Source organism: Trichoplax adhaerens, genomic scaffold, assembly GCF_000150275.1.
Source record: "Trichoplax adhaerens TRIADscaffold_6 genomic scaffold, whole genome shotgun sequence".
Classification (NCBI taxonomy): Eukaryota; Metazoa; Placozoa; class Uniplacotomia; order Trichoplacea; family Trichoplacidae; genus Trichoplax; species Trichoplax adhaerens.
This window is the reverse complement of record NW_002060948.1, coordinates 1,976,155-1,995,844: the sequence shown is the minus strand read 5'-3', so window position 1 is coordinate 1,995,844 and position 19,690 is coordinate 1,976,155. Positions and strand designations below refer to the sequence as shown.

At 36.0% G+C, this 19,690-nt stretch overlaps 2 protein-coding genes across 2 annotated transcripts; one reads left to right on the top strand and one right to left on the bottom strand.

The window, feature by feature from the left end:
* Positions 1 to 173: 173 nt before the first annotated feature.
* On the top strand, positions 174 to 2,649 carry TRIADDRAFT_57314 (uncharacterized protein; the record flags this gene model as incomplete). The annotated part of the gene is made up of 5 exons (XM_002113625.1): positions 174 to 297; positions 1,613 to 1,659; positions 1,897 to 1,984; positions 2,290 to 2,432; positions 2,602 to 2,649. 5 exons carry the CDS (start codon positions 174 to 176, stop codon positions 2,647 to 2,649), a joined length of 450 nt encoding a protein of 149 aa, XP_002113661.1.
* Positions 2,650 to 4,555: 1,906 nt separating this feature from the next.
* On the bottom strand, positions 4,556 to 10,950 carry TRIADDRAFT_57313 (uncharacterized protein; the record flags this gene model as incomplete). The annotated part of the gene is made up of 17 exons (XM_002113264.1): positions 4,556 to 4,646; positions 4,747 to 4,926; positions 5,016 to 5,086; positions 5,177 to 5,341; positions 5,612 to 5,700; positions 5,783 to 5,858; positions 5,931 to 6,034; positions 6,160 to 6,246; positions 6,335 to 6,387; positions 6,464 to 6,530; positions 6,599 to 7,079; positions 7,162 to 7,276; positions 7,384 to 7,409; positions 7,499 to 8,474; positions 8,655 to 8,997; positions 9,117 to 9,293; positions 10,809 to 10,950. The coding sequence occupies 17 exons, from the start codon at positions 10,948 to 10,950 to the stop codon at positions 4,556 to 4,558; spliced, it is 3,243 nt and encodes a 1,080-aa protein (XP_002113300.1).
* Between the last annotated feature and the right edge of the window lie 8,740 nt (positions 10,951 to 19,690).

The window sequence follows — 19,690 nt, the reverse complement described above, 5'->3', positions numbered from 1 at the left end:
TTTGCTACCGTCATCGATGATACTATACCGGGCTAGAGGAACGACGAGGCCACGGTTAAAGGGGACTTCGGCGCCATCTTACTCAAGAAGAGGCCACGAGCTCGCCTAGAAGTTTAGTTAGGTCTAAAAGTATCGCAAATTGTCCAGGATAGCCTTGCCAAAACTTTAAAAAAATGCCTTCCAGTAAAACTCTTATGGTAGCTGCAGGTGTCGGTGTGGCATGTTTTGTTGGCTACTGTATTTATTTCGATAGAAAAAGACGAAATGATCCGCTGTATAGGCAAAAAGTCAAGCAAAGTAAGTTTGATCCACTGCAAACTCGTGTTATACCATTGCGCACAGGCGACTACCAACCTTTCAATGGCGATTGATTTTACTGCCCTGGATAAGAATACAGTCATGAGTCAATCGATCATTCTCCAAGGCTGCCATAGCAGCACAACACATATTATTCAATGTTAGATAGTAAATGCAATGCTGTCCATCTCTTTGACTACAAGATAATCGACTTACTGTACATAGTATAGGTTGCAAACGATGATATGTGCAATTGTCCATGCAAAATGCGTGCATATAGTAGACACTTCTTCCCTACGATGGATACAAAAGTCATCGCTGTAACCAGCTTTACAGTCGTAGACATGGATGGAGTAATGTAATTAATTTAGATGAATTAAAAGTCTTTAGACTAGTAGCCATACGTTCAATTTAGTCAAGCTGTAATACTACCCAACGGATCGACTAACGTCAAAGTCCATCCTTAGCAATCATGGATTGTACAGCATAAGATCAACTTTTAGTCTTCAAATGATTCTACAAGCTGCAAGTTAGACTCGCTAGCTGCGAATACGACTCTAGGGACTGACTGATCGCCGCATTCACTGATTGCGGATGATTACACGTACATCAATTAAATTACCTGATTCCAGTCATCGATTACTCTTTTTGTCTTCATAACTGCCATTCGAGCTACTTTCGTCGCTTGAATTCTGCAAATGCTATTTCCATTCAAGCACTGCTGACTGACAAGGAATGTGTTGTTACAGTAGGAGTAAATACTACAGTTCTTACTGTATGGTGTAGATCAGTTAAGAGCGGCTGCCAGTTTGCAGAATAAAACTCAAAACTGTAGATGAATGATCGTCACTTGATATCCTGTTTAGTAGCCCATATGCGCTAAACTTGTACGTAATTGCCTGACTATTGTAATATAAGACCAACATGTCCTTGACGTACTGTACAATCAATCGATCGATGCTAAAGTTGGAACGCTTATGATTGCAAACGTGCAGAGAAACATGCATTTCCAGTTGGAATACTTCAATAGTACATATTAACTGTCATTCATGTGCTGCAACAGTGTTTTTTGCATAGTACAGCATATACTACGACGATAAATATCAAGGCGAAAAGTGCTGATCTTTTAACGATTATAATATTATTGATATCTTGCCAAGGGCTAGATTATGCAGTACACAATAAATGCAATATGTTACGACATCAATAGAATTACCGCTAGGGTAATACGAGGACGTTTCATATTATTAAATCGGGTTATTAGTTCTATTTCACATATCTAATTGATACCATTGCTTTATGAAATTACTCACAGACAGAGAGAAACAAAAGAAGTTGAAGGCGGCTGAAGATAAAGAAGCGGTATGAAATATATCCAGTAGTAGTAATTGTAACCTCATGGTTAACTTTGCTCAATGCTCTTATCCTGAATATTTTAATAACTACTCAGTAATGTACACTCTCAAAAAGATTACAATTGACACCTTCATCCTTTGATTAAAATATAAAAATAGTTGTATCAAGTAATCATTAAAGGTTGTGGTCTATCTCAAATCAGCCATTTGACAAAAGATACTTTTTCTCATTGAATAATTACAGTCCAAGTTCCCCGATTTTAGAGATCCTGAGGCAATGCAACAATTTTTAATTAGAGAAATTAGCCTTGGAGAAGAATTGGTTAGATCAGGTTTGGCGGAATCGATACTTTGCTTGTAGATATCATAATTGCAATGTTTCAATGTTCATGGAAACCTTTTCTATTCAGTATCACCTTTGCCGTAATACTTTTAAGGATTTATTGCCATAATCAGTACACATAGTACGGTAATAGTTATCACTTACTGTACTATTTGCAATGCTACCAGTACAGTACAACATAAGAAAGAAACTTGATGCTGTCATGCCTACCTGCATATATAATATATACTGTATGACTAATGATGAGTAGCTTAAATTTTGCGTCTAACTCCATTTTTGATGGTTATTTGCTAGGCGATAATCAATCTGCTGTAAAACATTTCATTAATGCCCTTTCCGTATGTGGCCAACCTCAGCAGATGCTTCGCATGTTTCAACAGGCTCTACCACCAGAAGTTATTCAAATGATAATTGAGGAATTACCTAAATTGGCAAAGGTTTGTTACACTAATCGAAACACCTTGTAACCCGTTTACTTCACATTTTTTATTGACTTTAATTTCGGTGACACACTTCAAATGCAATATTTCTCGTCCATCTATTTTTTCAACGTGATTTTATTAAGTCAGAGTAATTATTATTATTCGGCCTTTTACTATTCTACAGGAAGGATATCCTCAATCCCCTGGATCGGAAACTGAAGGAATTGATTAAAGGCCTTTGCTCCGACGTTGTTGTCTTTTATTATTATATGCTTATTAAATCCACTCTAACTCATGTGGTATATATTTAGCTCGATTTACTATGATTTTGCTATTGTATCATATTCAGGATTTCGAAACATGATCAAATAGGTAATAGTACCGTACTAATGGCAATATTCAATGAACATCACAACATAGAATCGGTCATAACAGCATGTCTTACCCTATCACACAATATTGGAGTTATTATTGCTATAGTATTTATTCGGTAATATTTTTTAAAAACTTTACTATAGCTCGTGACAACACTAGCGGTATAAATCACTTTATAGCATGCAGATGTTGCGTACTATTTTCTGGCAGTGAACAAACTTGAAATTCATTGTAATACATTCAACAACTCTGCATGAAAGTCAAAGATCTTACTACCATGTGTGCGACATGATGAGATTTTCGAAGTTCCCGTTAATGTAATACTGTGATCATAACAATATAAAAATAAAGAATATCAATATAGTAATAAAACTTCCAATTCTTGTGTCAATCAATAGTTAATTACATCCACTGCACAGTGCTTAAAGCAACATAAATAATACACGTACATCAATTTGGCAATGGGTCAAGTAATATCTGTTTGATTTGATTTTCGTACCATACTTTAATGAACGGGATACATTGAGACAGTTGGAGCTCAAAACGTACATTTACTTTTATTAAAATATGAAATTTTATTCATGTCATTGAAAAGAAAATCGACTATATCGATAGTCATACAATTACCATACCTTAAGATATGCAAATACATCCTGAAAACATAAGCACTCGGTAGGCAGTGCTATTATTAATTTAGATGACACTTAAGTGCACCTAAATAAACAGTTTTAAATTAAAATCATTCCGAATAATAAGCTATAGTAGAGTATAATGAATAAATTTTAAGCATAAGTAATCGCTGTACATCGTGTACAAACATATTTTATAAGAGTATTTCATATCAACTTATCATTTATGACAATATACATCACCAATACCATACTATATATAATATATACCATACGAAGAACGAAAAACAGGTAAAGGGTATAGATAACTAGCATACGAATATATGAATTATGATGCCATGACAAGTAAGTATTCTAGATAATATTTTACATTCAGAAAATTAATCCACACAATGTTATCAGGCAACTTAAGAAGTGGAATATACAGTCAAATATTACAATCATTGCAAAGGAAACACAACATTTTGGATACTTTTGAAGCAGCTTCAGTATCCCATATTTTTAGTACTCAAAAGGATAATGAATGTATTAATAAATGTCCAATTTTTACAAATTCTCTTCTCTTCTTCGGCCTACAACATCAGTAAACCAAGCGTCTAAACATTTTCATTTCAAGCAATTTTGCATCCGTATCTGCAATACCGTAAGTAATTCAAGGTATACAATCTTCTTTTCATAAAGTGGTCGACGAAGTTTTTAACTTAATAATGAATAATTTCGAATCTATTTACGACAATATTCGATAAGATAATGAGATTCTACCGGTAAGTAGTATAAATATTTTTACATACAGTAGTAGAATATGATCGACAAAAATTAAATCAAGATAAAATCAATATTAGTTTTGTACGAGTTCATTCGTATAAGATGCCTTAATATAAACGATAAAGAATTATACTGCTTATGTCTATACTACACCAAATTACCATACTGCTACAAGATCTAAAAATATTGTGATAGGCATTTTTCTGTAATCTATCAAAGTAACGGACATACATTTACGTATATGTTGCGTTAAATATCATGTCGTAGATTCGATAAAATTTAAAGAGCAAAATGTGTAATCAATTGATACTTCTTATTGAAATAATGCATCGTAAACTATGAATAAAACGCTTTCCATTGGTTATGTCATTAATCTTTAGATTTTTTCGATTTAGAATCATCATCAGCTCTTTTATGAGTTTTCATATGAGCACTGCGGCTTTTCAGTTTGGAAAATTCCCTGATTGTAATTACAATATTGACTATTATTATCACAGTTACAATTTAAATTCTATCATAAAATAAGCATTTAATAAACGATGTTCATAAATTTTTTTTACCTTCCACAAACTTTACATATAAAAGACATTGGCTCATTGCCATTGGTTTGCGTTTTGTTTACTTTTTGGCTCTTGGGACCGGTTTTATGCTTTTTGTTACCTTGTGCATTATCCTCACGCCGATGTGCAAATTTTGGCCTTCTAACCTTGTTAGGTTGAGAATCTGAAGACTTTGCCTGACTATGTAATAAAACATATAATTATTTTACGCATTATTAAATTGTAGGCATCTTTAATATTATTATAATCATACGTTAAGAATAACTTACACCAACTTTGCTACTAGTCTTCCACCATGGACACGGATGTGACCATTTAAAGCCTGCTTCGACGAAAAAGACTGTACAAGAGAAGCAGATTCCTTCATTGCAATGAACTTACATTCAAAAATAGAAATTATTATCTTACTATTGTGCCATAACACACTTACAGCTGTACATCCACCAATGTTACACACGAACAAGCCACTACTGTTATCACTTTTACTTTTCTCACTGCTTGCAGCACCAGCAGTTTTTCGTGTATCAGGAGACACGGACACAGAGCGACGTTGATATGTTCTACGCACTCTCCTGGGAACACTAGGCTCCGATTCCTAGTGAAAAAATGGATTATCAATCTCTTTTGAAAATAATGTCACTAAAGTATGGACCACTATAAGCCCATATGTCTTCTTCTATGCATGTGCATTTTAATAATTACATAAGGTGTTCTTCGACGATACTGCACAGGGAAGAGCTTTTTCCATAAATAATAATATTCAACACATTCTTCGACTGTCTTAGTTCGAACCTAAGTATTGCATTTTGAAGGTTAGTATAAATACAACAAGAAATTCTATTTTAAAAATGGGGAAAACAGATACCGCTTTATTAATTGCTACAAAGTCTTTCTGATGTTCTCTGTACGCTTCATAAAACGCTTTCTTTTCTTTTTCGCTCCAACAGCAGCTGCCTGTAAATATAATAGATAGTATCATTTTAGTTACTCTTTTTATCCAAGTATAATTCTTGAATTACAAATGCAAGTAGAGTACCTGTATAATGATAGGTTAAAAAGGCATCAGTTTCTTTGTACCAGGATTCCATTTGTAAAAGCATACGTAGAGCTCGCTGACGAAATGACAATTAATGTACTTAGAGCCAATTAGTTTGCATTATAATATGATAGCATTAAAGATTTACCTTTACGTTTCCTTGAGCTTTATACAGGCAATGCAAAGCAAATTCTTTATTTCTGCCCCCAAAAGGCACACCATCTGAGCAGGCAAACTCAAGGTAATTTTCAACTATATGTGTACATTATTACAAGTATATCATTTTTTGTGATTTTGACACGTATCAAGTAACTTTTTATTTATTAATAAAACTTTATTAATAGATAACAAAAGAAGAAAATTTCTATAAAACGTACTTTCACCTTCTTCCTCTCTATTAAGATCATCTGAACAGATAAAAATGCGATCTGCATGGTCTTCCTCAGCAGTTACATCTATTGTATCTATAAATGAAATAACAACATTAAATAAACGATACTGTATCGAATACTTCTGTAGAATAACGTGGTATATGTGTGGTAATAAATGTACCTCCAACATAGCTAGGAATTTCTGCTTGAAAGCTTTCACCTACATTAATTTTACTGCAAAACATTATAGCACAGTGTTAAAAAAATCATATAATTAAAAATCATATGGATTTCTTTTGATATCACTTACGGAACAAGTCTTTCGGCATCATCATCGGAGCTCTCACTGTCATAACTATCTGCACTAGAACTAGTACCTGAAAATTCAATAGTAATCATAAGATTTAGTTCAAAATTTGGAAAAAAAATACAACACCTTACTTACGCCGTCTAAGTTGTGAAGCGCCACCAGAAGAATTAGGATGCAGCAGTGTTGGTGAAAATATGTAGTTGCTTTTTCGGTTCGGTGTTAACATAGGAGGAGGAGTATAAGGTGGTGGAGTACTACTTCCACTGTTTGCGCTATTGCTTAAACTTGTATCCAATCGCAGTCGTAGCCTAGATGATCTGCCAGAATTATCGATTTGATTAATATTGCTATGAAAATCCAAAGGAGCTGGTCTCGGTTTGGGTTTATGACGTTTGTGATCTGCATCAGCGTCAGATATATTGCTGGATATTGCCATGGTATCGGTAGCCGCACTCTTAGGGCGAGTATTCAATTGCCGTACAGCTAGAACATCCACAGAATCTAGTTCTTTCATTTCGTTATTTGATTTATCCGTATTATAGTTTGTGCCAGAGTTATCTCTTTCCCTTACAGAATTTTCAGCCTTTCTTTTACGCGAATCATCATCATTTTGTACCTATTTTGAATGAAATGTCAATAAAATACTAACTACTAATGTACCAAGAAAATTAGTGCCTGACAATGCTGTATAATCATACCCGATTCTTGTCAAAACCACCGTGAAGCCTCATGTGACCATTTAGCGAGCGTGATGACTTGAAAGATCTTTTACAAACAGGGCAAACTACCTGGGTATTGACAAGAACTGATGGACTACATTGGAAAAATGAAACGATTATACATTAATCCAATGTGAAAATTTTTGATTCATTATCTCCTTAGATCTATCTTAGTGACACACAACAAGATAATTTCATTACCTATAACGACCTGGAGCCGGTAAGATCTAAATTGTAAATTAAGATAGTATATTCAATTAATAATACAAATAATTGATAAAATTTTCTAAACAATTCATCATAATGGTCAACTTACAGGAGCCCAAGAAGAGGGATTTGGAATGGCTCCGGTATTTTCAATCTGAGATGGTGCCACAGCTGATTGTACAACACTTAATGCGATAGCAGTAGGATCTGGGAGACTAGCACCCGCAGATGTAGTAACAATCGCAACTTGAGATGATGAAGTAGAATTTGTATCACTTGATAATACGGTACAAGTAGATATTTTACTGACAGATGTACTGGTGTTACTATTGACTGAACGTCTAAGTATAGCTGACCCGCTAAGGGATTCTGCACTTGATTGAGGCATATTTGCGACTGGGTGTTGACGCTGAAATTGTATAGGGTAATACATAGATGCGTCGACAGCATGCGGCCAAGCTTGTACTCCACTAGTAGTAAGAGTACTTGGAAAAGCAGAACCAGTAGAGTAGCTACTGATTGATGGACCGGTTATATATATAGGACCAGGAATTGCATGATAACCGGCTGCTACTTCAACAACGGCTCGTTCACTAGCACCATGAGGAATACCAACATTTCTCATGGTTTCGTCTCTGAAGCAACTGCTTGGATGCTCCATTATTGGTATTGATGGCGTAACTGCAGACCCGCCAACGCTAGTGAATATATTAACATGACTAGATGAGTAAGTACTAGCTCCAAAGGATGTAGGAGCAGCCATTGATGATGATAATCCAGTTGAAGTCAAATTTTCAACACGTGATGGTGACATTGTTGCTTGTTCAGAAACTGGATCGAACTGTTTGTCAATTTTACCTGTAGAAGAATAACTCCTGGATGATTTATCCGTTGATCTATTGGTTGATCTATTTTTAATATCAGTAGTGATACCGCCAAGCTCAGATGATTTTACATCAACGGCTTCTTTCATATCTCGACGATAGCTCTCCATTGATTTTCGAATAGCACGCTTACCATCATAAGTCTTGTCACTTTGATTGTCGTGCGGTCTTTTGATCCGGTGGCGCGTGCTATGACCATTCCTATTCAATTGAAATTAATCAATAAATGATCTCAGGATATTTAAGTTACCCAACTGCTTCAATGATACTATGTGTGTAAAAGGGATCGTAATGCAACTCAACGAGACTACCATCTCTATATACCCCAGTAAGAGAGAGCCAATTGCTATTAAAGGTGTTACGTTGAGTACTGTAACTTACACATGATCCTGGCCTGTAACACTTTGATTAGCATTTTGAAGAATCTGCTTATTGTCACCGGGATACATAGCAGTGCTCTTTTTAGCCGATACGTCAGCAGAATTCTCCGTTAATGTCCTATTACTATTTTCACGCTTTGAGTTGTTTTGTGGCAGGTCGTCCTTTCCAACCGACGCTGACGTAGTTGATTGATGTAATTCAGTGGGATCGATATGCTTAAAATTGAATGGAGGTTTAGGGCCTCTAGCAGAATAGCTGGCGAATTGTTCACCTGGTGCAAAATTATCTACTGCAGACTGTATAAATTTAGGTGCTCTCTCTCTTCTGCTTTTTTTGCTGTCAGCTAAAAAAGGAAACATCAATTTAAATATTATCACTTAGAAATGTTGAGTATTACTAATTGAAATTGTACGATGCCAATGTATTCTGTAAAACGGGTACTAATCATAATTGATAAATTACCTCTTCGAAGTAACTGTGGATTGTAATTTGCAGTCTCGCGAGGACCCTGGATTTCTTTAGTAATCGTTTCTATCTCATCCGGATGATGAGATTGTGGATAATCTGACCACATTGTTGAATTTTGGGTGATGATTTGTAAATCATCGTTTAAAATTGCATGGTCCTTATCTTCTATTCCTATAATTTAGAACATGATCAAAGTTAAGTACCGTTTCATCCATGATACGATAGAATAATTTTCGTTTTAGATTACCAGGATTTCATTCATAGGGATATGTCAAAAAAATCTCATTAAGTATTTATTGTAGAAATGGGTTTAGTAGGCCTGTGTCAGTTCCGGTGACGATTTCTTGACTGACTAGCTATTAACAATAATTGGATGCATACATACTGTAGGCGTATACTGTCATTAAAATTCTATTGGCAGTAAGATAATTTTTCATCAATCCAGGTTGCTGGAGAATAGCTGAGTAAGACATGAAATGAATTTGCATGATGGATTGTCCAATGAGCACCAATGTAAAGAGTGTATGACATATTCAGTATAAGATGGAAGAAGTGATGGAACTACTTGCATAAATAATAATATAATAACACTATTCAGCGCATGTAATGGCAATCTTCAATTTTCTGCAGTCCATGATATGGCCTATGACCATAGTCGTTGCTATCCGTACAGTCATGCGACACTCTTCAAATTGGTATGGAGTCAAGATGGAAATACTGATCAAACTACAGCACTAGCATCAACAATATACTGTACATACTGTATTCTTCAGCCTAAATCAATCTTTCATTTTCTACCAAGAGTACCATGATTGCTAATGCTATGTATCTTCCAGTCATGTGACAGTGTTGCAAATCAATCAACATGGATTGCCTACGCTTGTAAGCGCCCATTGTGCACTAAAATGCATACTATGCCATTGATTAACTCGATGGTAGGCAAGATGCAACGCTACTGTCAAACACCTACAGTACAGAGGACATAGAAGGAAAAGCCAGACAGCCCTTGTTGATGTTATCAAGGGCTGCAAAGTGAAAACCGTATGGTAAAATGTTTGTTATGTCTGTCATCTTCTATCTTCATACACTACACAGTAGAGTACAGTAGTATCTCTCGGCACCTTGATCAATACCTCTACGGCGTCGTCATTGCCAATACTGTAATGCTATTGTTACTACCGGTAGGTCCTGCTGATGCCCAGCCAACTACAGACTAGGCCAGCTGTTATTATTTTTTTCCCCATCATCCAGTATTCGAGGTTCGAAAATGGCCGAGGCAGCAACTACGCTATTAGTCTACACTGAGTCCACTTTCTTCGACTAGGTACTGACTGACCGGTACAGTTGTTGTTGCAAATCAATCCTTGAAGTCCACAGTCCTTCAGTCCAGTCCCACTACAGTACTTCGCACTGTAGTCGACGCTAGCCTGCGCTACTGGACTGCACAGTGTACAGTGTACAGTATAAACTGTCCGGTACTGTTTATATACGTCCATCATGGATGATTGGTTGCCCATCAGTCAATAACTGTCAAATGCATCTCAATAAACAAATCCATTCATGCTCAGTAGCGGGCTGTTATGCTATAAGTATAATACTTGTGCAACTTTGAAGACAGGATGACAAAAATGGATCCAAATGAATCAAGAATAGAATGATCAGTTGGGCTTGGAACGAGATCAATACCTTGGCGAAGAGAAGTTAGCTGCTTAGCAGCTATAACGTCTTTTTCTGTTCTTTCTAAATTGGGATTGCAAGCCTCAAATCGAGGCAAATTGCTGTCGCTGGCATTTGCGCTGGTGCTTGCATTGGCACTGGCTAAGGCCATGTTCAATTTCTTTTCTAATGCAACCAACGCAAAATAAACATCATTGAGAAAAGAAAAAAACATGTACAACCGTGGCATTGAATTCTTGGCGTAGCAATCAAATTTTAAATTACAGTTACATACAACCACTTGCAGAAACAATCGTAATCGCTTGCTTCCGAGATATCCACTCATTGACGATCATGGTTGATAATTTCATGTATAAAGTATTCTCTCATCATTTCCAAATTGCAACCAAATTGATCAAGTGTAATCCTAAGCCAACGACTATACAATATATAAAACTGCTATCCTACAGTAATGTAAAGATGAGCTCTGAGTGGGTGAGCATATCATACAAATGATGAATCACACGTCTAACAAGTGCATGGGCCATTACGTATTTCCAAAAGTATGCAACCGATATTGCGATTAAGTAATACCTAGTAACCGAAACTAATGAAGCGCCAGGATGTGACAAAAAAAACAATAAAGGGTGACGAATTTGGTCAAGGAAAAAGTCAAATTTGAATTCATAGCGATGTAATAGCATTGCCAAAATGGAAAAGAATAGCGGTATTCAATATTCAATAGAGTAAATATAAATAAAATCGATCGGTAACACTAGAGCAATAGTTGAATGCGCTTCCCCCTTAGTACAATTCAATTCAATGTAATCTAGCAAGATTTTTATACCCAATACATCTAGAGCCAATAGTCATACTGGTCGATTAGGACGCTCAATAACGCTCACTAAAACTATCATCCAACTAAGCTTCATCAACAACTTTATAAACAATGCAGTTCTGCTGCAGAAAGCAGAAACTGCGTCAATAAAATGCACTACAAAGTACAGTACTGTACACTGTAACAAATACATATGAGTTGGAGAAGAAAAGAAAGCAGATTCGGTACTCAACTTTATTTGGTTGATGAAAGCTGGAGCGAAATAGCTTTTTCTCCGGCAAGCTTTCGTCAATCACTGTCTATGACATCAAATGTAATTGAGACGACTTTTGCAATAAGCGCAACCAGGTGAAAATGATGTAGCAATTCCCTTATTAACTGCTAGTTGAGATTTGAACGTATAAAACGAGTACTGTGTAATAAGTGATGTGCTACCGACCTGCGATGAAAGTGTTTATTTTTTTTTTATACGCGTAACGCTGGAATCGATCAAAAGTAAATATAGTAGTCAGTAGAAGCACAAGTTCCTCAAAAAGTTGCCTTTGCTATTACAGGAATGACCAAAGTTTGAATAAAATTTTCAGGGAAGTTCCTCTTTGATTCAAGACTGCAACCAACACTGCAGTGTACAACACTATTACTGGATGCATAGTTGCTGATCACTAAGTTACAAAGTTATTATCCGTATGATATGAGTATTGTACTGTATAATTAGAGATGAATACAGTATTTTATATCGTATTCATCACAGCAATGACTAAAACGTACTCATGGAAGACTTTAATTGCAATATCTATGACTAAATTTAGGAATTGTAAAGTAACTTGAATCATAAAGGAACTAATTGTTTGCAGTAAATGATGGCCTAAAGAGAAACAACTACTGTACAGTATCGAGACCAGTTATTCATAACGCGCTGCATACTGTACTGGACATGTCGGCAATTTAGCTACCTACAGTAGAAAAAATCTGAAATAAAGCACAAGAGTAATTTTTGGTACTGTCTACTGATTGGTTTCTAACGTACAAACTTTTCAAATTCGTTTGGAAAAAAGGCTGTATTTGTATCTTTCTCAGCCTTTATAAAGAAATGATAGCATGATATAGCAGTTCCACTGAATAGGATATAATTATTAGTGAACTGCATTGGACGTAGAGTAAATTAGCTCTGGAAGCGATAGCCGATCTAGTACAATGCCCGATCAATGGTGGATTTCTTTAATTTTATCACTACCTAAGATTGAGTTTTGTAAATCATGACTATTAGCTAAGCTCGTTAGCAAAGTGAATCTTACAATAATGACGTAAGTTGTATGGTCCAAAATTGAATTTCTCTATTCCACTATTTAGATTGAAATTTTCACAGTAGCACTCACTACAAGGGTATGTATGAAGTGGGCTACAAAGGGTATGCCTACTGAGTCAATCGAAATTATTACAACAACAAATGTACAAGACCGTGTGACTTGATCATGAGATCCCTTAATTATTGTAAGCAAAGCAAGCGGGGGAAGGGAAAACACTGGCCAAGATGGCGATCCTAGTAAGCCTTATCAATTCTATACTCGTTACACAAGACAAATCAACTTTTCAGCTTGTACAATAGTAACATTATAACAGTAGAGGATAATTTAATAGCTAACCATGCTTATTGGTCTCATGTAGTTTAATTTTGAGCATGAAAAAGAAGGTAAAAAGTATTAGCTTCAACGTGTTACGTTGATTTACTAGGTAATAAAATTGATTTCTAAACATTCAGTCGTACAGCAACGATTGTCTCTCTCCTACAGTGTCAATTCTTGCATCGTTTAATGGAAAAAATGACTAGCACCAAAGTAAATTAAACTAATACAACATCAAATAGTATGAAATGGATGCTAATACGAGGTCCTCATTTGCTTTGGAGTCAACTCTTGCAGTAATATTGAATGGATCGCCATTGCAGGAAGCGAAAAGGTAGGAAAAAAATCCATGTTATGAAAAAAAAGTCAATGAATGGCATAGACTAGTACGGACGTACTATGCAGTAGACAGTACCTTCTATAGTGGTGTATATCTGAAGAACCGTTGATTTATTGTAGTTGAGAGTGTTGTCGCCGTTGTAGAGTAGTATTCTCGCTTGTAGGCAACAAAAAAAAAAGCGAAAATGGATGATTGCATCTATCCAGTGATAAATGGATGATTTCTTTGAATTCCACCTTGGAAAAGTAAGTCAATCCATGAGAATGGACTGTAGTATAAGTCTACTTGTCCGAGTATGCAAAGTTTTGATGAAAAAAAAAAAAAAGTAGCGAAAGCAGGATGAATGTAGCAATCGAGGCAGGCAGTTGACTTGACGATTGTGTTATGTGTACGTATGCTATGGATGTTTTGGAAGGTGTATTTTCTATTCTATCCTACTCGATCATTATCGAATCGAACCGTATGATCGACTAGGTTAAGCCAAAGCGTGTAGGCTACGTATGGATAACCCATTCAAGCCTAAGTGAAAGTCTTTTTTTCCATGCTAAAATCAATCAAGATGCTCATGACAACACGGCACTTACTTTGGAATAGTTTATATGCATACCATAATAACCTATCATCCATCGACTACACTTTTTCTCAATCAATGGATACTCTCTTCACCATGATCATCAACATTTGCACAAGGAATCAAGTTACACATCATCTAACCTGTAATGGCAGGCTTTCACTTCCCTTGATGGCCTCAGTAAACTGCATCAACATTACAGAAATTGAGCTGAAAATGTCCGCCTCGACAAACTGTATATGTACTGTACTGTTTTTTCACCGTCCAAAAATGATTGTGCTAAAAAAAAAAGCACCACTGTATTATGACTGACTGTCTGAGCAAAATGGCCCAGGCTTGCGTCCTCATCCAACTCCTTCTCGATTGGGTAGGGCTGATCACGTGGTAACGACTTACTCAACAAAGCCAAGTGTACAGTACACCATTTCAATGGGAACGTCACAAAGGAGGCTATTGTATTGTAGCCATCGAGTAGATAATACAGACGACGTCACTACTGCTGGATGAAAAGTATGTAAACTGACCGGCAACCAGTCAGGCTAATACTTGACGCCACTCTCGATACTAACTCGACGTACGCCGTGCGCTTGCCAAGGCTGAAATGCCTGACTAGTCAGACGTCAAAGCTATTTTTAGCAAGTCATTCAAATCATCTATAGGGGCCGGCCTACCGGTGTCCAAACCATGGTCGAAACATACAGTACAGTACAGTAATAGCACACAGTGCATACTAGACTCATACAGTATAAATACTGTAGACTGACGACTGTACTGTACAGTACAGTACTCCAACAAAGCCAAGTGTACAGTACAGTACTGTACAGTACTGTACACCCAGCCATTTCAATGTGAACGTCACAAAGGAGGCTATTGTACTGTATTGTAGCCATCGAGTAGATAATACAGACGACGTCACTACTGCTCGATGAAAAGTATGTAAACTGACCGGCAAACAGTCAGGCTAATGCTTGACGCCACTCGATACTAACTCGACGTACAGTACGACGTGCGCTTGCCAAGGCTGAAATGCCTGACTAGTCAGACGTCAAAGCTATTTTTAGCAAGTCATTCAAATCATCTATACAGTACTGTAATAACACACAGTGCATACTGGACTCATACAGTACAAATACTGTAGACTGACGACTGTATATTGTATTGTACTGTACTGTACTGTACAGTATAGCCAGAGCTTTTAACCGCTTGCAAACTCGCTGAGGACTTCACTGTAGTACTGCACTCTCCAGGACTGATGGAGACGACGCGATCAGCTTTGTTGTCTTGCATTGTCCACATTTTGGGGGGGGGATTATAATTATCCTCCTATGGCGTCTTGTTTGCCGGTCTCAGTATGCAGTATTATGAACTCATTACAACCTTTATAGTTTGTATTAACCTTTTGAAACAATAGACTAGAGCGTGGATACCGTTGACTTATCTTTTCCATGTTGTACTGGAGGATAGAGTAACACTGTCTAAATTAGAATTACGGTAGAAATAATGAGTACATAACAGCGACTACAAGCTCATTCTGTTACACTTTATAGAGTCAAGGACAGCATGACAATATTCCTTTATACTTTGAAAACAATTATTCGATTTCGTGAACAAAAACTCATTGCAAATTTAGACCTCTCTCTTTCATTTCATAACTGCACTTAAATAATAACGGCACAAATTGCGCGCAAATAACTACAAGCTCTTAACTGCTATTATTGTCTTCTCATATTGTCACTTTGGTAGACAAAGTATGCTAGACCAGTAACCCAACCACCACTGAAATGTGCTCTACACGCCTACTACACATCGATGGCCAATATTATTTATTTTGAAATGATCGTACTGTACAGTACGTGTGCATTAATTGGTACGTGATAAAATGGACAAATGACACACGTATTGTAGTACACAGCTTGATCGTTTTTTCATCATCCCTATATTAGACGTTATATTATTAGTGTAGAATGCATTTCAAAGTGGATAGGTCACTCCAAAATTGAGATGGAAAGCTCTTTTCAATTTTATAAATCGTAATATGGCCCGCTAGACATCAGTAACAGAGTAATCCATTGTACAATTATTAAAATCATCTCTTCATAATAACCGCGGTAAAAATTAATCAATAAAAATAACCTTTCTTCCATTGTGTAACCAACATTGCAATAGCCTACAAGTTTTACGTTCGATGCTTGCTTTCTTCACAATTGTCATGAATTAGTGAAACTGGGTGTCATACAGTACAGTATAACTTTGCCGATCACTGTAAATGATCATTCCATAAAAGTAGAGCTCGCTCTTAAAATCATACATCATAAATACATGGCCATATTTCACTGAAACGCGGAATACTGTAAATAAATAAAAAAATAGAAATGAATACAAGACCACCCAATGTAGACGTACCGTATTGTACTCCATCTGCAAAGTATAATCGGTACATGATACAATAGTCAGTAATACAGTACCAAAAGAGTTTGTATGCAATGGAATAGTTGTAATTTCCAGAGTAAACAACAAATCTGCGTCGATGCTTACGAGAGATCACAAGCCAGCTTAGTAATGTTAACACGCGCATTCGCGTACTGTATAATTAATGTACGCTATGTATAGTAGTACTGTACAGTATATCCTGAGAGTACATTTAGGATATGATATACACAAATGTTTGCAAAATAGGCTATCTTTGACGTGTTCCATCTTTCAGTAGTGCCGCACTGCGTATTCCACATAAAAGATTTCAGCACATACTGTATTCATTGAATATTTGCCATTTTTGGGGGGAATTGAAGTACTCTCTATTTTCGATTTCACACCAGACTATCGAATTCACTTTACTACTGTCGATATTCACAAACTTTACAATCAGTAGGTTTGCCGAAACCAAGTCTTAGTCTGCACTAGAGCTCATGTTGTAGACAATTTTACAAACTTTCTTGTGTTAAGATAAATTGCAACACTAACCCATTAATTTACTGTTAAACTCACATTCGTAAAGATACGTACAGTAACTACAACGGTATACTGTACTTTGCAATGTCAGTCTCTGGAAGCGTGCATGATGGAGCTTTTCACAAAGTTCGTCCGTATTAGTTGCTAAGGTAACACAATGGTGTTTTTGTGATAGACATAGCAGCCATTACAGTCATAAACTTATAGTATACTGTATTATGTCCTTGTATACTGCAATGACCACACAGCATTATCGTAGTGATATTGTTATGTCTGTATAGCAAATACTGTACAGTATACTTGGTATAATATCAATGAATTCATTAATTGTATTATCAGAAATCTCATTTGCACGGTATGGTATGCGAGTTTAGCCATTAAAGTAATAATTATTCTTATGTACAGTTATAGTATAGTAGTAATAACGCCACACTCCATAACTACTGTATGCTTTGTTGACTTTTCACAAAATTGATTTTTGCGGCTACCTCTGACCTCTCTGTACTGCACTACTACTCTACTGCATGGCGTGGCCCGTTATTAATAAAGAGAAAAATCCTATACTGTACAGCACTGTACTCGGTAAAGGTCTGTGAAAAAATCCGATATCCGAAAGTATCAGTTTATCGTTCGGAGTCGGATCAATTTTTGGAGATAAACATTTTTTTAATCGGATTTCGGAGTGAGACATAACATTCTCACAGACCTTTACTCTACTCTACTCTACAGTCTACAGTATATACTCAATACATTGCTTATTGGCAGGTATCATGCAGTACTGTCTTCTGTACCGTATGGAGCAGAGTTTAATTGCATGGATGCTCGTGAGTTAATTTTAAGTACAGGCGGTGGGGACCTTTACTATATATATTACGTTGATATCATGTTGTCGAGGTCAGTAAAATGGTCGTAAAGTAAATTACCCCAAAAATGTTGCTAGTTATTAGTCAACAACTAAGAATGGGCGTGAAATAACTCAGGTTCAAAATCAAACACATTTCAATCAATTAATTATTAGAAACAATGCCAATCAAGTAATGACGGCACAGTACAGCAGATACCATACGGCGTGAGATACTTTGTATCAGCTATACTATACCTTCCGTGTGGTAGCATGTCGGGTTATTTTGAAAGAAGGGAAAATTATAAAAATGCAATATAAGCGTCGCAGGAATTACTACTGATCAGGCTACACACAATCATATCACTTGCTGCGGTAGTATAGGAAATTTTTTCATAAAACTACAGAATGAGCCCAATTATACCCTTGCCGAAAGTAAATAAGATCTTACAATTTCAAGGGCTGTACCATAGTTTTCTTTTACCTCTATGGGCTGTACAATAATATTAGTAACTACCACCTATTTCAAATTTTTAACAACGAATGTTCCGATTTCTCACTTCCTAGTCCTAAAATAATCTCGAATGGACCACAAATTTCGCTCTACTTTCTCAACTGTTAACTACCAGTTAACCTTTCATGCTCAAAGTGACTTCTACGTCTTACACAAGCTAAGTGAAGTAGACCAGTGGTAATAATCATGCATCTTATCATTATGATTCCGAGACTTATAGTACCTTCTTTATAATGATATTTAGGTTTGTCCACATGACAGCCTTTTAAAAGTAAGAGGGATCTACACATTTTTTTAATTTTACAACTATTGACTTTCATATTTATGGAAATATGCCCCAGTTCGATCAGAATAACGCAATGTAGATGAAATGCCTTCTTTAATCTGTAACCAGCACGGTCAACAAGCTGCAAAGTATTAGTAGTGCTGTATTTATAATGAAGCTCAAAAAGGTTGTTTCGCTTACAATTTTTAGGCAATAATTTTTCGTTAAACAATATTTTAGTCTAATTTTGAACATAATTTAAAATCTACTAAATTTCGGAAAGAAAACAAAGCTACACTTCCAAGCTCTAGCAAGTATAATTGTAATATTACTATAACAGTAATAGACTTATACAATAACAAAGTTATGCAAATGACTTTCAATCATAAAACCAGTACGTCATATAGACACATTGATTCGAAGGCTGAAGAAAAATGAAGTACTGGAAATAAATCATTGCATGACGAAAACAATTAATCTATTAATCTAATCGGTTACTAAAATTGCGATTGTCATCATGTTATGATAATAACGATTTGAAGCCTACCAATATCGTGATACCATGGCATTTTTTTATCAAGACGAAAAACTGACATTGCAGTTTTAACTAAGATATCACCAACACATTAAGAGATAATATCAGCAATGATTTCTATAGTTAAAAAATGTAGGCTGAAATTATTGGGGCAAAAATTGGTTCTAGATAATTTCATCAGTGTATCTCGTACACATCTTTGACACATCATAAGAATTCATATAATTACAAAGTAAAGCCTTAATAAAGATAGCACATTAACATAAGGCAATTTATAAAAGCTATCTACAGGACTCAAATACAGTAATTTTCGCTTATGGGACGCAGAAATAAACCACAAATCCGCGATTTAGATTCGAAAGCGTTTACCGAACGATTTCATTGGATTCTTTCAACACTTCTAGTACTGGTTACATCCTAATGTGACTGCTTTACTT